The following is an 18,756-nucleotide window of genomic DNA, read 5'->3' as shown; positions in this document are numbered from 1 at the left end:
AGGAAAACATCCTGAAATTCTTATTGAAATATCTGTATCAATAAAAAACTCAGAGCACATGATGTGTTGACAGGATCCTCATTTGACAGAGAGGCTTTTTGGGAGTCCCAGTACTCTCAAATAAGACTCAAAGGTCAGGGTTTATGCTTTAATTATTCTTGTACTTCTTCAATAAACTATAGCATTGCTAGTTAATTACTAAACAGAAAAGCTAACCAGGTCTGGATTACAAACACAACTTTAAAAAAAAAAAAAAAATCACAAGTCAGACCCTAAGGAACTAAAAAACCCATGAAATACGGAATAACACCTGTCTTCTGTTTTCAAATACTTCCCATTATTATCAGATTAACTTTTTAAGACCTGCTCTGTAACTGGAAAGACTTGAAATTTGTTTTAGAATTAAACGGATTCCAGTGTATTTTCTCAACCCCACAAATTGTGCCAAATTACAATTTCACAAGTTATGAGCTTCACAGTTTTTGACAGTTTGCTGGATTTTGCATTCCATCTATTCCAATCAAAGTGTACTCACCTTCGACAGTTTAATCTGTTACAATGTCACTGATCTTTTGCAAGGCTGTCAGTACTCGTCCCAAGCCTCTGTTTCTTCCAGGTTCAGTGCCACTTGAGAGGTAGGACATACTGTTACGCTCTATTCTTTGCTGAGGAATAGGCTTTAGCCTTCTATGGCATTCATAACTTCAGAAAAGGATCTTTTTCTTAAGCCAACTAGAACATTATAAACCATTTTTCACTTCTCTGAGCATGAAGAAGACATTTAGTTACCACATAACCTTAAGAGCAGAACTATGAACAAAGCTCTCGGTGAACAAACAGCCTAAGAGGCAGAACAGGAGAGAGTTGTTAAAACAGCACAACGGTGACATTTCAGGAAACTGCCTTTATCCTGCCGTGTGCCTGTTCTTTGGAAGCTGAAGTAGGAAACCTCAGCTTGCTACAAATAGTAAAACTCCAGCAGAGACACACAGGCTAACTCTTACTAATGAACTTAGTTTTAAGGTCACCCCAGAAGTTAATCATGTGAATATCATTAAGAGTAACAATAAAAATGCATTCATTCTGCCCTCAGCAACTGAATTTATAGCCACATATTCTTCATACTCTGGCTAACTGCAATTATAAAATAGTACTGAATAGATGCATGCTGCCAGAGTGTTTTCCAGTTTTCATTAATTATCAGATGGCAGTATGGCCTTCTGACACCCACTAATGCCTCCTTCAGCTCCACATGGTTCAAAAGATTATTAGATTAGACTGATCAGCTACTATACTGCAAGCAAGCCAGGATTTTCTGTCATGGAAAATTCATAGGTTATTTCTGGGTTTCTTTTTTCATTGGTCCAGCTAGAGGTAAAAGGAGGGTCCTCTACAATACGTGGCAAAAGCAACTGGCAGCATTTCAAAGCCAGTCTGCAGAGCCCACGGATTCCCAAGTGCTACCTGTTTGCCAGCTCATAGCTTTAAGGAGCTATGTTTGCCCAAGTGCTGAGGATAAAAGGAGCACATTAGTAAATCTGAGTAACTAAAGCTAAATAGAGTATTGTTCATACCTTCTAAACTAGAAAACTATCTGGGGCATGCAGGAAGCTCATTTGCTAGTGCTGTAGTTCTTAATAATTAGGCCAGAATAAAACATCTACAGTTGTTGTTGCCAACTGTCATTTTTAATCATATTTTGTAGATGAAAAAGAACAAAATTTCTGAGCAAATTTTTTTCTAACTAAATTATTTAAAATCGCAGCCTTAGGATTCCTATGATTGGGAGATAACTTTATATTCTTTAATGAAAACAGTTTCTGATGCTTTGGTGAAAATTTTACCATCTTTTTTGCAAACATCAGAAATCAAAATTTTAAAAAATAAACCTATAAAGATCTTGGGTTTAAACAATTTATGTTTTTGATAGTTTGAGCTCGCAACACAAGCAGATGTCCCTAAGCATTTAAACCATACATTGCAATTATACAACAAAGTCATGAGTTTAAAAAAAAGTCTATACATAAGATACATCCAGGCATTTCTACTAAAACAATGAAAATTTAACATTTTATTCACCTGCTGGAAAACAATGCATAAAAGTGTTCATGATTTTTGTTAATTAGAATTTTTGTTTCCTTTTTATAAGTATCATGAAAACATTCATCTTACAAAATACTGTTAGTTTAATAAAAACCTTTACAAAACAAAAAATGATAGTTTAAAAATTAATTTGCTGCTTTAAAATTAATTACCTAACGTCCCACAAGGTGAGAAAGATACAATTATACAGTTATCTACCATGTACTATCAGGAACAATACAACACAGAAAATACTGTAAACCGGATAACCTTTGTGATGAGTCTCTTTGCTGAAACACTAATTCTGCGTGTTCTTAAATGTAATGTATTTACATTTGTTTTGTGTTAGCCATTTTAAGATGCGCCATGATAAAGTTTGCTCTCACAGCCTGCAGTACATGCTACAGCACTGCAAAGTTGACAGATTACAGTCCAAAAAATTCCCAAACTGTGACACTTTCAAAGGAAAACATTAATACTTCTCACACCACTCCTAGGTCATAACACTTGTTCAGACTTTGAGAGCAAATTTCCACGTTTGGCAAATGAAATATGTAGCTAAAAAGTGACTCTTTGATGATAAAATGATCAACTGCGATCAACAGATGAATCACCTTGTTGGTAAATCAGCTCTTTCACAAAGGACAAAACATGTGTTTGGAGGAGATCATATAAAATAAGTATTTTATTTCACATAGTATTTTAACTGGTATGCTTTGGATTTTAAGTTAGCTACGAGTCTGCACCAAAGGAATCACCCTCCTCCTACTGACCTTCACAAAAACTCAGTAGCTCTGTCACATTGTTTACTGTCACTTTACACAGTGACAATTAATGAAAAATAACTCAAATTTCTGAGTCTCCAAAATTAATGCTCTTGAACATTAAACAATACTCTATATTTAAATCCCTGTTTTTAAGTTTCTAAACATGACACAGAAATATTTATTGAGCTGTTACTATCAATCCACAAGTCAGTACCGTGCTTACCTTCCCAAGCTTTCCTACTATTGCTGGGTCTGTTCCTGCTGAGTGAGGAGTCCAGCAGGAAGCAGCACAACTGAAGTGACATCTTAATGAAGCACTTCTTAGGTAGCACACAGACTCTAGTCAATCACTCAGCCAACATGTGCTTATTTCGTTGGGGAGGGCTGATATGGATTAATCCTATTGAGTTTAAATGCCTAGATCTTAATTTACTTAGTAAAAAAAAGCAGAAAGGCAGCCTAAAGAATAAACTATATGGCAGAAGAGTCTGTTCCATAGATTTGCCACACCAAAAAAAAAAAAAAATCAGGAGGGAAAGCATGCAGAAATTTTGGAATGCAACCAAAATATGTGCTTCTATTATTATAGATAATTTCATAATTTCTACTTTCTCCAAAGCAGTGAGTCTATCAGACCGAAGTTCATTAAAAAACCCAGTGTGGCTGACCCAGTAGCTGTCTTCCACACAGCACAAGGGCTGCCATTTCAGTGTGCAAGCCACCTTATGAAAACAAACACAACAAGAGTGACAGAAGTAGGGATTTGCTCTGGCATGACAAAAAACAAGTCTTGTGTTGCTGCCAAGCTTCTCTTAGGAGCAGCTTTGGTAAGAGGTGACCAAACCACCTTGCCCGTGGTTAAGAGGCCAGTTGGGAGGTTTGAGATTCAAACAGAATGGTGAAAGACTCTGGATATTTTAAGGAGTGCACACATTAGTTTTAATTACTTTTTTTAATCTCTGGTAATAGCAGAATAATGAAATCCCTTTTGAAAGATCAAAGATATATAAATGTCAATGATTAAGATGAAGAAGATTATCAGCTTTTAGAAAAATTTGTCCAATAGGTCTTGAACTAATGAAGTAATACCCCTATATACAACTCCAAGCAAAAACTCTTTTTAAAAAGAGGGAGTTATTGATAAGATTTAAAAGATAACTAACTCTCTTTTACAAAAAAAAAGAATTATTGATGTGATCTAAATTTACGCACTCTAACATTTTGTAATTTGGGGTGTGAAAAATATTCTGCCCCATACAATTAAATTCTCAGCTACAATTAAGTGGCTGATAAGGGTGATGATAAGCAAAATGAAATACGTCTTTATATTCAGTTATTTCTCATCTAATACATCATATTACCTGGAAGGGGAGGAGGAAACCCTCACTAGCTTCAATTAAATGTATTTTAATTCTATAAATCAAGCTTGGAAGGACTAGAAACATTGCAGAAGTAATATAATAAGCTCAATGGACAATGAAAACTTCATACTACTTTACATCATCCTACCTTCAGGATATGAAAGAAAGAATTTAGTTTCTCTTTGTCATAAGGTGATAAATTAGTGCAAAGAGAAGCAGTAGGACATGTGCAAACACAATGGGAGAAGGGGAGATGCGGAGTTAGAAGAGGAGCTCGATAAATCAGCAAGACAAAAACATTCCAAACTACAAAAATTCTGGAAAAGAAAACATATCAGAGAACACCTGGTTTGAAAGAAAGAGCTAGGTCCTGAATCTTCAACAGAAACATTCTTTCTATCACAATCAAATAAATATAATCTTTCTGGTAACACATGACTTAATATTTCAGCTTTTCTACATGTCAGTGTTTTTAATCAGTCTATTCTAGCACTGATTGTTAATGAGATGAAAGGATGAATACAGTAACTGAATGAAAGTGGGAAATACTGGATCCAGTTTTTTTTTTCTCCCTAGTGCCCATTATTATTAAGGAAACATCTGCCAAGAGAGCCCTGAAAGTGGGTTGATAATCCTTTTCCCACCAAAAGCAGGCATGGAGAAGCACACAATCTGCTTTATGCATAATTTATTTCTGAGGCTTAGCAATACCAGTCTCTCTGATGAGCTATTGTGATGCAGTACCTTAATTCTTCTTGGACACCTGTATGTAATAGCAGTAACAAAGTACACACCTCCACATAAAACCCTAGAAGTTCATCAAGTTACATTTAGAAGTAACAAAACAAATAATTATGTAAATAATAAGGCCATGGCTTACACTAGCATTTCATGCAGGTGACCAGATGAATCAAAGCTGAAATCATGTAATTAGTAATTTTATCACAGATATAACACACCAGAGAACAGAGAAACCACCTTTACTGTTTCCTTTTCAAGCCCTTTTGGAAAGATTTAGCAACAGCAATGATTAAAAAAACCTTAATAAACGTTTCTTAATAAAGAAACCAGTAAAGCAGAAGTGGTTCTGTCAGTAATGTGGAATTCCTGATCCATATTGATGTGACTAATGTCAGTTGTTATTTTCATTGTTAACATTGCTTTAAAAATTACAACACCATCACCAGTTGACTGTTTTCTCCTTGAATGTCAAGGCTGAAAATGAGCTAATAATACAACACCTTCCACAGAAGGTCTTCAAACCTCGACTGTAGGTTGAACAGCAATTGCAGTTGCTCAGCTCAGTATCTTTTCCCGGAACTACATTTACAATTTATTGCTTCCTTATTATCTGCTACAGTACAGTGGAGCCCTTCCCAGTGATAATTGTATGTTGGACCAGATTCTGTTACTTGCTGATAGTCCTGTCCTCCATTTATTTAAGCTGTTTATATAGACCTGGTGATTTTTGGAGCTTTTATGGCAACAGTTATCATGGATGGAAAGTATTTCAGGCATCATGGTGAATGCTATGAAAGTATTTTATTTAATCAATTACTGCAGTAAGAAGGGTGGAACTAAACATTACACACAGACTTTACATGAAGTCTTACATGTAAGAGTACCCCTAAACTTTTCAGTTTAGAAATTTCCAGACAGCAGTCTGTTAATGTGATATGTATTCTATTGACAAAATCCTCACAGCGTAGTGGAGGCTCTAAGTACTGGGAAAATACTCACCAAGGAACAAAGCAGTAATAAATACTGTTCCAGTGCAAATAGATTTAATTTATTTGCCTTCCAAAAAAAGATGGAAAAAGAACAAAGAACATGAATCCCCCTTCTCCCTCCTCCATTGCACTTATTTCTATAGTAAGTAATACAATGGGTGGGTAAGTGGACATTTAGCCGAACTTATATCAATATTCCCATACATAAACCCTTTCCCAGTTTTTATCAGTATGGAACATAGAACCAGATGGAAAATTATAGCTCCTAATAATAAATCTTTCAGAAAACAACAACTTCTCACTATGAAAACTGGAGCAATGGTAGCTACTACAATTTTTCATTGAAGAAATATTTAAAAAAAAGAACCTACATAATTTCAACACTCAGAATTTTCAAATGTAATTTAAATGACATTTTAAATGCACACTGCACAATTTTCTCTTAGCATGACTAGTACAGAGTTTTACACTTCACTAAGGGATGTTTAAGCATCACTGCGGCTGCAAGCTTTTTTAAAAGAGTAAATTCCAGATTCTGTAAATTTTTATTTAGGAAACTAGATTCCAGGAATTTTAACTCTCATTCAAAAATTATCAACTCAAAAAGTCTTAATGATATACACTGATACTGGTAGTAAAGGCATTTCTGCAAGTTTCTTCCACAGCTACTAGCCTCAAGAATAATACTTTTCTAGAAATACTGGGAAGCAAGAAACAAGTAAGAAAAATATATTTATAGGCAACTATTTTTAAAAGTAGTAATTGCAGAAAAACAAAAAAAAGTAATTGCTGCTATACAAATAATAAAACTAGGTTCCAAAGGAATGTCTAGTCTGCCATCTCTCCAAATAACTCGAATATTTTACATTATCAATAGTATATTAGTAGGCTTATTCATAGAAAAAAAACACAAATAAGTGCTTTTAGGACTAGGACCTGTCAAGATTACATATAGAAGTCAAATAGATTTTAGTGTTATATGTTTTCTTTCCTCACTTTTTTTCTTCTCATACCTGTTAATTTTTGCTTGGCTGGATGTACATAATACGTTTTTAGGTTTCTGGCTTGCCTGTTGTCCTTACTGCCATTTATTGTTTCCATTTTTTACTTTTTTTTGTTTACTCATCAGACCAATATTCAGGGTGACACATAATTTTAATCTGTGCCACTTCATTCCAGCCCAGTTGACTAAGCAACAGAGGCAGAGATAAAACACACGAGTGCTGAAACCCACATTCTTACTGCGCACAAGAGCAGTGCCCAGTGTCCAAAGGTCAGGCACCTACTCTGACAAGAACTTTCATGACTTCGAGTACTCACAGCCTCTCAGGTGTTATTACAGCAGCCCTGCAGAGGAGCCATAAGCACACCCTGATACAGAGTGAAACTACATGGAGGTTCACAGGACCTCCATGCACCATCTCGGCTGCGCTTCCCCTCACCACCGTTAGCAGCCTGTATGATCTCATCTCACAGTTCCTGACGGCATCCAGGAACACATATGTACACTTACATGTACTCCTTTTGTCTGCCTCCAGGACAGCTGAGATTGAACTGCAGTCATGCTAACCACCTGGGGGAACAGCTCACATACGTCCACAGAGTACACGAGCCCCAAGAACAGTAATTATAGCTCAAAATTAAACAACAGAGGGAATAAAAGTACAATTAACATGCTCTTGTACTCTCAGACCTGCTGGCCTAATGCAAAGTCACTCAGTGTCTTAAAATAAGTACAATGACCTGCAGAGACATGTAGTAGAGAAGTAATGAAAGCCAAGGAAGAGAGAGGCTTGAGCGTGGAAGAATCATGCAACTATACAGTGAGAAGACTGCCCAAGTAGGGAAGAGAGCAGGAAAAAAAATGAAAGATTAAAAAAAAGTAACATCAGCTTTGGCAGAAATCTTGATAGTGCTGTATATACTGAATTTCATACATAGTTGTACTTATCTGCATTAATTTCTTCCCCTGACCCCAAGTTCTGCAAGCTGAGTTCTGCACATGTAAGATTCCTTTCAGCAATATGAAACAGCTGCATTGAAGGAGAAAACAAAGAATGGTCTCAAGGCACACTATTTTCATTAGCTACTAGTTGCTGTCTTCAAATGCATGATAACATGACTGCTTCTCCTCCTGGGGGCCAAGAGACATAAAAGTGTAATATAATGAGATGAGAAAGAAACAAGGAGATGAACTAAGAGTTTATTGAGGTGCTTATCCTGTGCTTAAGAAAAGCAAGAAATGAAACCAGGTGTTTCAGATGCTGTTTCCCTGGAGGGTTTATAGAACACTAGGTGCTGTGAGTGAGACTTCTTACATCCTCACAGCCCAATGAAGTTGTTATGGGAATTCTCATGCGGAGTCTTCTAAGACCATGGTAGCTGTGGAAATTTGATGATGTGGTGAGAAGTCAGTAGATGGGGCTTTGCAACTGGGAAGTAAAATTCTCAGTGAAGAATGGGGAGCAGGAGATCTCTCTAGTGAACTGTTAGAAGTACTTATTACAAAAAAGAAAAAAGCCTGAATTACATGCTTAGTAAATGCTCAAAAAAGCTGCACCACAAGTTTATGTAGCATTCTACCTATGACAAATGAAAGCATTTCTACAATACCTATATTGATATGATCTCACTGTTGACTCAAGAGACTTACAAGCAAAAGCACTCTTCTTTATTAGGCACTTGTTGTGCCACACCTATGCTTTACCAGCAAAAACAATCACCTCATGATTCAGTAAATTTAGCTTATTTCTTAGGATAATAGAGTCTTCTTGAACTTCCTAATACACCAGGAGTATCCTGCTAACTCTCTTATGTCCATCAAGGATGTCACGGGAGTTTTAACTCTACATCAACTTGGCAAGCAGCGCAGTCTACACCTTCCTTAGTGTGATTATCATTTCAGTCTTGGAAATTTACACTCAGAATATTGTTTGCACAATAATAGATATTTTAAATTGAAATTGTCCAGAAAATTTTGTGTTCAAAATAACACTGATAACAAAACCCAGATGTATTTGGTCTTCCTGAAATACTGAAGTTCTACTTAACAAACCATAAATAGCTACGTCGTTCCTGCTTTCTCTCTAGGAATGACTCTAGAAAGACTAACATTTTATAAAGTCGGCTTGTAAAAAACATTACAATATATGCTGAAAAACAAACTAAGATAAAACCCAGTTATATTTTGTAAAGTTTCTTGAAGGTCCTTGCCAAGTTACCAGCCTTTAAAAGGCCATCAGAATTTTATTGAAATGACAAACATGTATTTTGCAGGACAAAAATAACCATCTCTGAATGAAATATTAGCAATAGGTTCCCGAAAGCATTCACCTGAAACGGTTCAAGGAACTGAAACACACGTGGGCTATTTTACATGCAAGAGACACAGCCCTAGCACAGTGGAAACAGGCAAAAGAATTATCCTCCGAGAGGATTTTATTTCAGCCGAGAAACAACGCTAAGCAAAGTTCATAAACAAATGCAGAAGAGCCAGAACTTCTAATGACAAAAACCTCAGAGTTCAGTGTCCCCTCGCGTACTCTCTCTAGGGTTCACACCTGCCCACAACCCCTTGTTTTATCCTTTTTTCTTTCTCCTGAACGTTTGCTCACTCACTGCCCAAGTGGGGCCACACGCTCCCGCTCAGCACCGGCACCGCCCGCTGCCGCGCAGCGCCCGCCTCGCGTCCTTTAGGGGTTCTCATCAACATCTTCCGTACTTTACACATGTAAACGTTTCGCAAAAGAAACATAATATAAAGCAATAAACGCTAAACAAGTAATAATAATAATAATAATAAACAGTAGCTCACGCACGCTGCTCACCGCTACCTGCGCGGAGTAGCAGCGAGCCCGCTCACCTGCCGAACGCGCCCTTCCACCAGCTCCGCGAGCCGCTCGCCCCCGGCCCTCGCTCCCGCCAGACACGGGACACGGCGCACAGCAGCACCCAAGAAGCAGCCCCTGCGCCCCACTCGCTGCCCACCTACCCCGCAGCCGCGTCCCGCAGTGCCACCGCCCTGCCGGGTCCCGCCGCCACCTGCCGCCGCGGGGGCGATGGCGGGGGCGGGGCGATGGCGGGGGCGGGGCGATGGCGGGGGCGGGGCGATGGCGGGGGCGGGGCGATGGCGGGGCGGGGCGGGCCGGGTGGCGCTCGGGGCCAGTCTGGGCAGCCGGCGGGGCTGTCCCGCACCTGACACTCAGGTGCGCCTCACCTGCGCGGGGAGCGCTGCCACTGCCCGCCCGGGGAGGCGGCAGGCGGAGAGGGAGCTGCACCGAGCGCTCCCTTGGCACCGAAGTTTCCTCCGCGCCGCCCCTCACAGCGCGGGTAGTCCCCTCCTCGCTTAAGCCACTCTCAACACTGCGGTGCTTCCCTTCTCCCATCCCCTCCCATCCTCCGCTAGACGCCCGCCGGGGCCGGGAGGTCCCTCAGTGCTGCTGCCGGACCGGTCGAGGCTCGGCGAGGTGCACTCGGCCCCTGCTGGATGTTACCTGTCCGTGCACCGCCTCGCGGAGCAGAGCCCCGCTGGGACGGCGAGGTGCCAGCGGGAACCATCAGGGGCCGACCCTGAGCTGCCGCGGCCGCTCCGTGTGCGGGGACGAAGCGGTTAAACCCGAGCAGCGCGGAGGGAAGAAGTTTGGGCTCTGCCGGCCGCCATCCCGCCGTACCCGCCCCGCGCCTCACCGCCCGATTCAAAGCGGAGCCATGGCGGAGCAGGGCCTGGGCATGGCCTCCATGATCCCCGCGCTGCGGGAGCTCGCCGGGTAGGACGGGCCCGGCGGCCGCCGTGCAGGGCGTGTATGTGCGGGGGCTGTGCTGCGCTGCGCTGGGGGAAGCGCGCCCGGCACCGGTGCGTGGCGGGGAAAGGGAGGTGTGCGAGGTGTCCCGCGGCCGGGCCCACGCCTTCACCTCAGCTGGTCCCTTCTCCCGCCACCTGCCAGGGTCTGTCCCTCCCGGGTGGCGCTGGCAGATCCTGATGTGAGCGGCGTGGTGGCCTCAGAACACCCGGCGCTCCGGGCTGCCGCTGTGTGTGGTGTGTGCGCTCACTGAGAGCCACACGAGCTGGAACATGCCGGGCTCTGGAGTTTTAATGGCAACACGAGCACCGTAGCTTTGCTTTGTAGTAGGCAGCGAGCTGATATGGAGGTACAATTGTATACTGAAGATGTGACCTGACAAGCCCTGACTGCTGAGGGACAAGCCGGTCACTAAAACAAGAAAATAAAAATTAAAACAAAAACCCCACCATACAAAACAACCCCGAACCCCCACACAACACCAAGAAATCAATTTGTATTCATTTTTGAAGACTTCTAGGAGAAAAGTAAATCAGTGTTTAACATTAAGTTGTTGAGATAGACTTCAAGTAATTATTTTGTACTTTAAAATTGATAACATCAAAATATCATACTTTTTATTTTAGTGCTAGTCCAGAGGAATACAACACAGTTGTGCAGAAACCAAGACAAATACTCTGCCAGTTCATTGACAGAATTCTTACAGATGTAGATGTTGGTAAGCATTAGTTTCCTATAACTTAAAATTGTCTGCTTTATACGTTAAATAATTCCTGCCAAAAATAAAGCCTACAACTCTCATGTTAAGAAAGATTTAGTTGAATACAATACCATTTTTGAATTATTTTTTAATAAAGTCTGTGATGAAGTATTTTCTGTTGTGATGTGAAGTTCCATATGTAAAAAAAACCATAAACACACACACCCCCCAAAGAAGGAGGGGGTGAATGCAGTGCAGGGTTGTATGAATACAAATGCTCACAACATGGAAAATCAGGACTATCATGTAATGTAATTTTTTATGAGTAACACGGCTTGCAATTGTTACTATTCAGAATTGAAATATTGTCTGAATCTCAGATAGTTTCCTTCTTGTGCTAACTAACAGTGGATAGGATCTGTATGGGATCTGGATAAATCTGATATGATTCAGAGGCCTGTTTCAATGGAGCAGCATTAGATATGTTTAGTGTTTTGTTAAACTTTCTGCTTCAGTAAACTGAATTTAACATTTAAACCCTTTTATTTCCTGGAGGTTTGAAACAATTCTTAGTGTTGTTTCTCTGGCAAGACTGTAAACCTAATGAAATGTTAAGTATTTGCTATTCTTCACTCATCACACAGTTAGATAGAATTTAAACTGAATGCCAATGCATGTGGGGTTAATAATATTTAATGAGTAATTTATACTTTTCTTCATACAGTTTGGAGTCACATAGAGGGTTTACAATATGCATTAAATTATCTTAATGGATTAAAAACTATACTCCCACTAAATCATTTGGAAGGTTTAATACCATATCGTAGTATTTTATATATATTAAAAAATCTTTTTCATAAGGTGTGAATAAAATTTGATATTGAAATTTGTGATTTAAATATTGTCTTTTTTTTTCAAAGTTGCTTTGGAACTGATTAAGAAATCAGATTCACAGCCAAGTTCTGTGATGTTGCTTGATTTTATTCAACATATCATGAAATCTTCCCCACTTATGTTTGTAAATGTGGATGGAAATCAGGAAGAAACTGAATGCAGTTGCATTGGTGAGTTTGTTGAAAATGTTTATGTTGAAGCTTGGTATTTAAATTTGCAGACAGTGGGATCATCCAAAAGAACAGAAATGGGAAAAAGGCAGATATGTAAGTTCATCATTATAAATTTGTAACTGAATATGATGGTAGAATTTGAATACTGTAAATGGATTAGCATTTGTGATAATGGAAATTTATCAGGAGAGATTTTGACATTATGCATTATCATTGCACAGATATATTACTATATAGTGTTGATGAGATATGTACTCATTGCCTGAGGTTGTTTTTCTGACAGAGGAAAATGTCTGGAAATACCAGTGTAAAATGTGTGTCTTCCATTCCCAACCCCCATATTCTGCCCCCTCTTTTCCTCTTTTTCAGTGGGGGTCTGCTGAATAAATGTCCCAGTGAAGACTGTTTACTGAGCCTACCTGCATTTATCTCAAGGAGTTTAGTTTTAGTGATAAGCAATCTGCTCTCAGGGAAATGCTCAATTGGAGATTTTAGTTTTTATCTTAATAATAAAGATTCTCTTTTATTGTCCTAGAATTTAGTAACTGGATCATAACAAGGCTTCTTCGTATTGCTGCTGCTCCAAACTGCAACACATTGCACAAGAACATTTGTGATGTCATCTGCTCTTTACTTTTTCTGTTTAAGATGAAGAGTTGCTCCATTTTTGAAGCACTAACTAAAGACTTGCTACAGGTTTTTCAAGACTTAATCATCTTGCATGAAAGAGATGCACAGAAACATCTCTGGGGAGATGGACTGGTCTGGCCAGTGACTATAAAGAGATTTTCAAGCAGTATAAGTGAGAAAGTGGGATATTTAAGATTGGCACCATTGCAGCTGATGGGTATGCCCAGTATAGAATGTTTGGAAGTTGTATTAATGTCTGTTCTGACAGACATTGTTGCAGATATATTTTTTGTAAGACAGGATATTATTCTTTGGGGGATAGGCTGCTCCCTGTTAGAGTATGGGAGTCCAAAAGTTAAAACTTTGGCAATGAAGTTTGTGGTGAAGTTAATTCATTTAGGAGGACCTCCGGAACAGCTGGCCAGTGTTTTCTTCACAGTCTTTTTTGAAATTCTACAATCAGCACTTGAAATGGATACTGAGGAATCAGAACTCTTTGGAGAACCACTCTTACTGATGGTGAGGACATTGCTGCCTTTTGAAGCAGATTCTTACAAAAATATTGAACCTGTCTACTTGAATATGCTGCTAGAGAAGCTCTGCTCATTGTTTGAAGGAGATGTGTTTAGGTGTCTTCAGTCTGAAAAGCTGAAAACTGCTTTTTGCCATATACTGCAGTATTTTCTGGAATTTGTTCCAACTGGCTGTGAATCTGCCGTACAAATAAGAAAAGCCCGTATAAGTACCATATGTGGAATTTTTGTGAATGTGCTTGGAACTCAGGAAGAACAAGAGGTAGGTTTATTTTAAAAACTGAATTTATTGTGTGAATAGATCACACACAAAAACCTATACCTATGCAAAGAAGAAAACCTAGGAAATGCTATTTTTAATTGCATGTTTAGGTTGATACAACTCTTTTTCTCAACTATTTCACATGTTTGTACAGGTCAGAGTTCTTGAATCTGCTGGATGTAGCTGGACTCTTATGTTTTTCAGATCTATTAAACTGTTCATAAGCTATGCAGGCGCAACTGTCTGTCCATAATCATAATATAAAATTGGAATAAGGCCCAGAGTACACTCATATGAGGACAGCTTTGCAAGTAGTTTCCATTCATTTGAGATGCTCTTATTTTCCAACCATATGCTTTTAGTCATGTTTGTTAGGGACAGGTAGACAGAAAGTTTGAATTAAAATAGAATCAGAGAATGGTTTGGGTTGGAGGGGACCTTTAAAGGCCACTTAGTCCAACTCCCTGCAGTTAGCAGGGATAGCTTCAACTAGATTAGGGTTCAGAGCCCCACCCAACCTGACCTTTAGTGCTTTCAGGGATGGCGCATCTACCACCTCTGTGGGGAACATGTGCCAGTGTCACCACCCTAATAATAAAAAACTTCTTCCTGATGTTCAACCTAAATAAACCCTGTTTTAGTTAAAAACCATAACAAGGTGTTGAAAATGAGATGTTGATATGCTGAGTGTTCCCTCTATTCCATACATTCATCTGCATATCCTTCCTGTTTGTTAAACTTTGTGTGTCTGTTTGATGGCTTTGGTAGCAAGGTTTTATGGCAGGAGCTGGGAAACAGCTGTACAAGCTGCATCCTCTCTGGTAGCAAGAGAGGAAACTTCATTGCTCTTAAGAGTTTTCATCCTGTAATTAAGTTTTTTGAATGGAAAGGTTTTTAAGAATGTTTTTACCATAATATTTTGCAATTTCATATTTTAAATCAGAGGCAATAATATCACATCTTATAGTGAGGCAGAGCATACATCATGGTACCTCTGTTGTTTGTCCATCCCAGTATCTGGTGAGTCCACTTTATACAGCATTAAAAGCACAAACAGAAGAAATCTTTCAGGAGCTCCATCAGAACCAGCTGGAGAGCTCTGATGCTGATGGGTGGAGCAGCAGCAGTGATGAAGTTCCAGAGAAAAGACGACGACTGAGCCTGTCCACAAAGCATCCAAAGAAATCACCTCTAATGTATGACACTTACTCAGTAACTACTTTTATAGTAATTTGGCTATTGAATAATACATGACAACTTCTTGAGGCAATTTCTTCATAACAGCCAGGTAGAAAGATCTTCTGGGGAAAAAACCTAAAGGATATTTTGAGGGATCAAAATCTACTGGTGATTTTTGAGCCAAACTTTATTAAAGAGATTCTGTTTCTAATGTGTTCAGTGAAAATTATTTTCATTTTTTCACACTGAAAACAAAAGCTGAGAGCATCCATAGTGTGACAGAATTGTACGTGGCTGTGCTGTTACACTGGATGTACTTAAAGCAGGTCTAGCTAAGTCAAGTTGTGCTCAGATGAACAAAACCAGTTCTCTCAGCCTCTGCTTGTGCAGTGCTCCCTGATTATCTTGTACTTGTGCCAGCAGTTGATCTCTTTCTTGTCTTTGGGCACTCAAAATTGGCTCAGGCATGCTGCACTCCAGGTGTGGGCTTGTGATCAGCCTTTACGCTTGAGAACAGCCCGGTATGGAGTTCACCTTCTTTGAAACAAGGTCATGCTGCTCTAATATTGCACTTTTACACAAGCCTGCCAGGTCATTTTCTCCAAAGCTGCCTGTTAGTTAGTCAGCTCTCAGTCTATTCTGTTACATCAGGGTTTTTTTGCCAGTTGCAGGACTTGTCATACAGACCTTCATGAAGTTCTTGTCAGCCTAGTTTTCTAGACAATTGAAGTCTTCTGAAAAAGCAGCTCACTTTTCTCCACAGAGCTGCCTGTCTCATTGTAGAAAGGAATTGAGTGTGTGATTCGCCTGTGGTAAATACATGTTGGCTGTTTCCAGTCACCTTCTTGTCCCTCATGCAGGTAGAAATGAGTTCAAGGAAGACTTTTTCCATAATCTTGCCAGGGACTGAGGTTAGACTGACAGGCCTATAGTTCCTTGGATCCTCGTTTTTTGCCTTTGTCAAAGATGGGTGTAATGTTTGCCTTTTTATGGTTACCAAGACCTTCCAAGGATTGTAGAGTTATATGTTTATAGCCTTTCAGATCAGTCTGATATGAATCATGCTTAAATTCAGGGTTAGAATCTTTTCCTTCCAAAGAACACATTTAAGCTAAAGCTTCATTTGGTATTTTCCTAATCCTATATTAAATATGGATTACCTCTGGTTTTGCTATGATGATTTTATCTTTTCTGAAAGAAAGTATGTGTTGGAAAATAATTAATATGGTCAAATTACAGACTTAGCCCTGTAAACATGAAACTGAAGAGTGCTCTATGGAATGCCATCACTAAGAAAGCTGCATCCTTAACATCTCTCCTTGAAGAAGAAGTTCTGCCAGTGGATGTTCTTCAGACTGTTGAAGGGATCGCTGTAATTCTGCGATTGGCTGCTCTGTGCATAGTTCATTGTTCTCCCCCAACAAATTCCACCAGGTAAGGGTACCAAGGGGAAACTGTGAGACCAAGAGTTTCTTGTAACTCTTTATGATTCGTGTAGATTACTTTAATGCTAGTCTGTGTAGCAGGATAAGTATTGGATAAGTCCTATATGTTTTGAAGAAGTACATTTTCATAGTAACTTGGCTTACAAGCAGTTAATATTAAATGTTGTTTGTGGCATTTTTTGCATTGATGTGATTTCTGTTTTAACAGTAAAGAGCATGGAGTGTCTCAACTGTGTAACTCTGATACATGTAAGAATACTCCAAGCTCTTCAGATTCAATGGTGAATATACAGTTCAAGTGGATTTCCTCTGATTTTACCACAAGAGTAGTGAAAGTCTGCAGAAACCTGTTAGAGGCTGCTACACAGATTGTCAATCTAGAACAAGTGGTTGACAGAATAGTAAAAATTTTTGATGCTTTGCTGTATGCGCAAGGTAAGAAACCCTTTAAACTAAGATGTCTTGTATTTTGTAAATTAGGAATTCATCTGACTGTTTTAAGTCTGTTTTGGTGGAGGTACTTGAAATTATGAATCTCGTGCTAGTATTCCAACTCTTTTCAAAAAAGGTTACATTTAAAAAATAGCATTATTTTTTGTTTAGAGACCTTCATTTGCCTTCCTTTTTAAACATTATTTACTTCTTTTTATCTGTACTTCTACTGATTTTTATCTGATCAAGAGAATACATGGGAATAGTGAAAATAAATAAAAAAGGAACAAACTTCCAGCAGCTTTCTTTTAAAGACACACAGAGGCAGCATCCCTTACTATCTTTGTTCCTCTCAATGATTTCAAAGCTTGTGACCAGCTTTAGCAAGCATGGCATGCATGGTACCAAAAACATTGAGTACTTCCATGCTTTTTTAAAAGTAACTAGTAGGATGGAATACAGACTCAGTTACCAAGATTAAAATATTCCTATGAGTTCAGCTTACCAGACACCCCAAAGTCCACCTGAGAGTCTTCGCATAAATCCAGAAATACCAAAGTTATATTCATTCTGCTGCTCATGTGTTGCGTTCTGTCATCTGTTTAATGAGATTTTTAGGTTATTCTGATTTAGCACTGCATGATTTATTTTTACATGTCTGAAAAATAGGATATCAACATGTGGGAATAGTGATGCTAATATTTGTTGATAGAAAATGTAACATTTCGTAGCAAATTAGGAACATAAAATGTTTTATAAACCTTACAGAGCTGAAAAAGTATATTTTTGTTGTTGTTTTGCTGGCTTTTTCCCCTAGTGAAAATTCCACTGAGTGATCAGATTCTTGATGACTTATGTGGATTGCTGTCTCTGCCCTGGATTTACAGCCATCCGGATGATTCTTCTTTTAAGCCATCTATTTTGGGGTTTGGTCCTCTAGTTTTGAGTCAAAAAACTGCACAGAGTTTCTGTAAGTATGTTAAAGTTTATAAAGCCTAGTTCCACTTTGGAATGATTGTTCTGAAGTAAAATTATTTTATTAGCCTTCTTATGATGATTGATGGTATTAAAAGTTTAAATCAAGTAATTATTTACTTTGTTTTTCTCTTTAGCACCCCGAACTCAGTCACACTGTGTGTTCCTTCTATCTCTCTTCCCAAGAAACATTCATCTGGATTGGAGAAAAGCAATTTATCACTGGGCACTACAAAGTCCCCATGAAGTAATTCGGGCTACTTGTGTTAAAGGATTCTCTCTCCTGCTTCATCCACCAAGTGTGCAGACCTGCAGCGTGATTCCCAAAGCTCTTTTGTATGTATTAATGCAGCTTTTCTGCGTTTGTGCAAGAAGAAAAATGGGCAAATAATAAATGTAGTATAAGCACAAAAATAAATGTTCCTCCAAAATTTGCTAGATCTTAATTTCAGAAATCATCAGATATCAACAGGATAGGTGCATATCATGATGTCTGTATGACAGAATAGTGTTCACTTACGATGTCAGTATACAAGTTCCTTTGCTAGCTGAAGACCCCCAAATTAAGGGTCTTTAAATTAGGGGGGGAAAGGAGATACCTTTGTCAGTGAAATTCATGTCGTATTTGTCCATATGTCTCTTAAAATCTTTGCAGTTTCTCTGCTTTTTGTATATGTGTCTTGGTGTCTTCTGTCCTTTTGTGTTAGTATTCACTTTCTTCTTTACAGCATGCTAGCCTCACCATGCCCAGTGCTACTTCAAACATTTAACAGAACTTGAGAGTGATCTGAAAA

General features: G+C 39.0%; 2 protein-coding genes across 10 annotated transcripts in view; one reads left to right on the top strand and one right to left on the bottom strand.

Annotated features, from left to right (window-relative positions):
• The window catches only part of PLS1 (plastin 1), a 42,960-nt gene extending 32,946 nt beyond the window's left edge, over nucleotides 1-10,014 (bottom strand). For 2 of the 7 annotated variants that reach the window (XM_032119050.1, XM_032119057.1), the window contains exon 1: nucleotides 3,073-3,184. The gene's annotated coding sequence lies outside the window, so the exon portion shown is untranslated. The other 5 variants (XM_032119051.1, XM_032119053.1, XM_032119056.1 and 2 more) reach the window with 5 other exon arrangements.
• Nucleotides 10,015-10,160: 146 nt separating this feature from the next.
• The window catches only part of ATR (ATR serine/threonine kinase), a 39,719-nt gene continuing 31,123 nt past the window's right edge, over nucleotides 10,161-18,756 (top strand). For 2 of the 3 annotated variants that reach the window (XM_032119862.1, XM_032119861.1), the window contains exons 1-9: nucleotides 10,161-10,706; nucleotides 11,366-11,457; nucleotides 12,360-12,503; nucleotides 13,042-13,931; nucleotides 14,946-15,127; nucleotides 16,350-16,544; nucleotides 16,764-16,990; nucleotides 17,805-17,957; nucleotides 18,100-18,298. In XM_032119862.1, the coding sequence (XP_031975753.1) occupies nucleotides 10,648-10,706; nucleotides 11,366-11,457; nucleotides 12,360-12,503; nucleotides 13,042-13,931; nucleotides 14,946-15,127; nucleotides 16,350-16,544; nucleotides 16,764-16,990; nucleotides 17,805-17,957; nucleotides 18,100-18,298 (2,141 nt within the window). In that variant the 5' untranslated portion in view covers nucleotides 10,161-10,647. Of the gene's footprint in view, nucleotides 10,707-11,365; nucleotides 11,458-12,359; nucleotides 12,504-13,041; nucleotides 13,932-14,945; nucleotides 15,128-16,349; nucleotides 16,545-16,763; nucleotides 16,991-17,804; nucleotides 17,958-18,099; nucleotides 18,299-18,756 lie in introns of those variants that run through there. The other variant, XM_032119863.1, reaches the window with a different exon arrangement.

This window comes from Corvus moneduloides, chromosome 10 (genome assembly GCF_009650955.1).
Source record: "Corvus moneduloides isolate bCorMon1 chromosome 10, bCorMon1.pri, whole genome shotgun sequence".
Classification (NCBI taxonomy): domain Eukaryota; kingdom Metazoa; phylum Chordata; class Aves; order Passeriformes; family Corvidae; genus Corvus; species Corvus moneduloides.
Note: the sequence above shows the minus strand (reverse complement) of the source record. Positions and strands in the feature narration are given on the sequence as shown.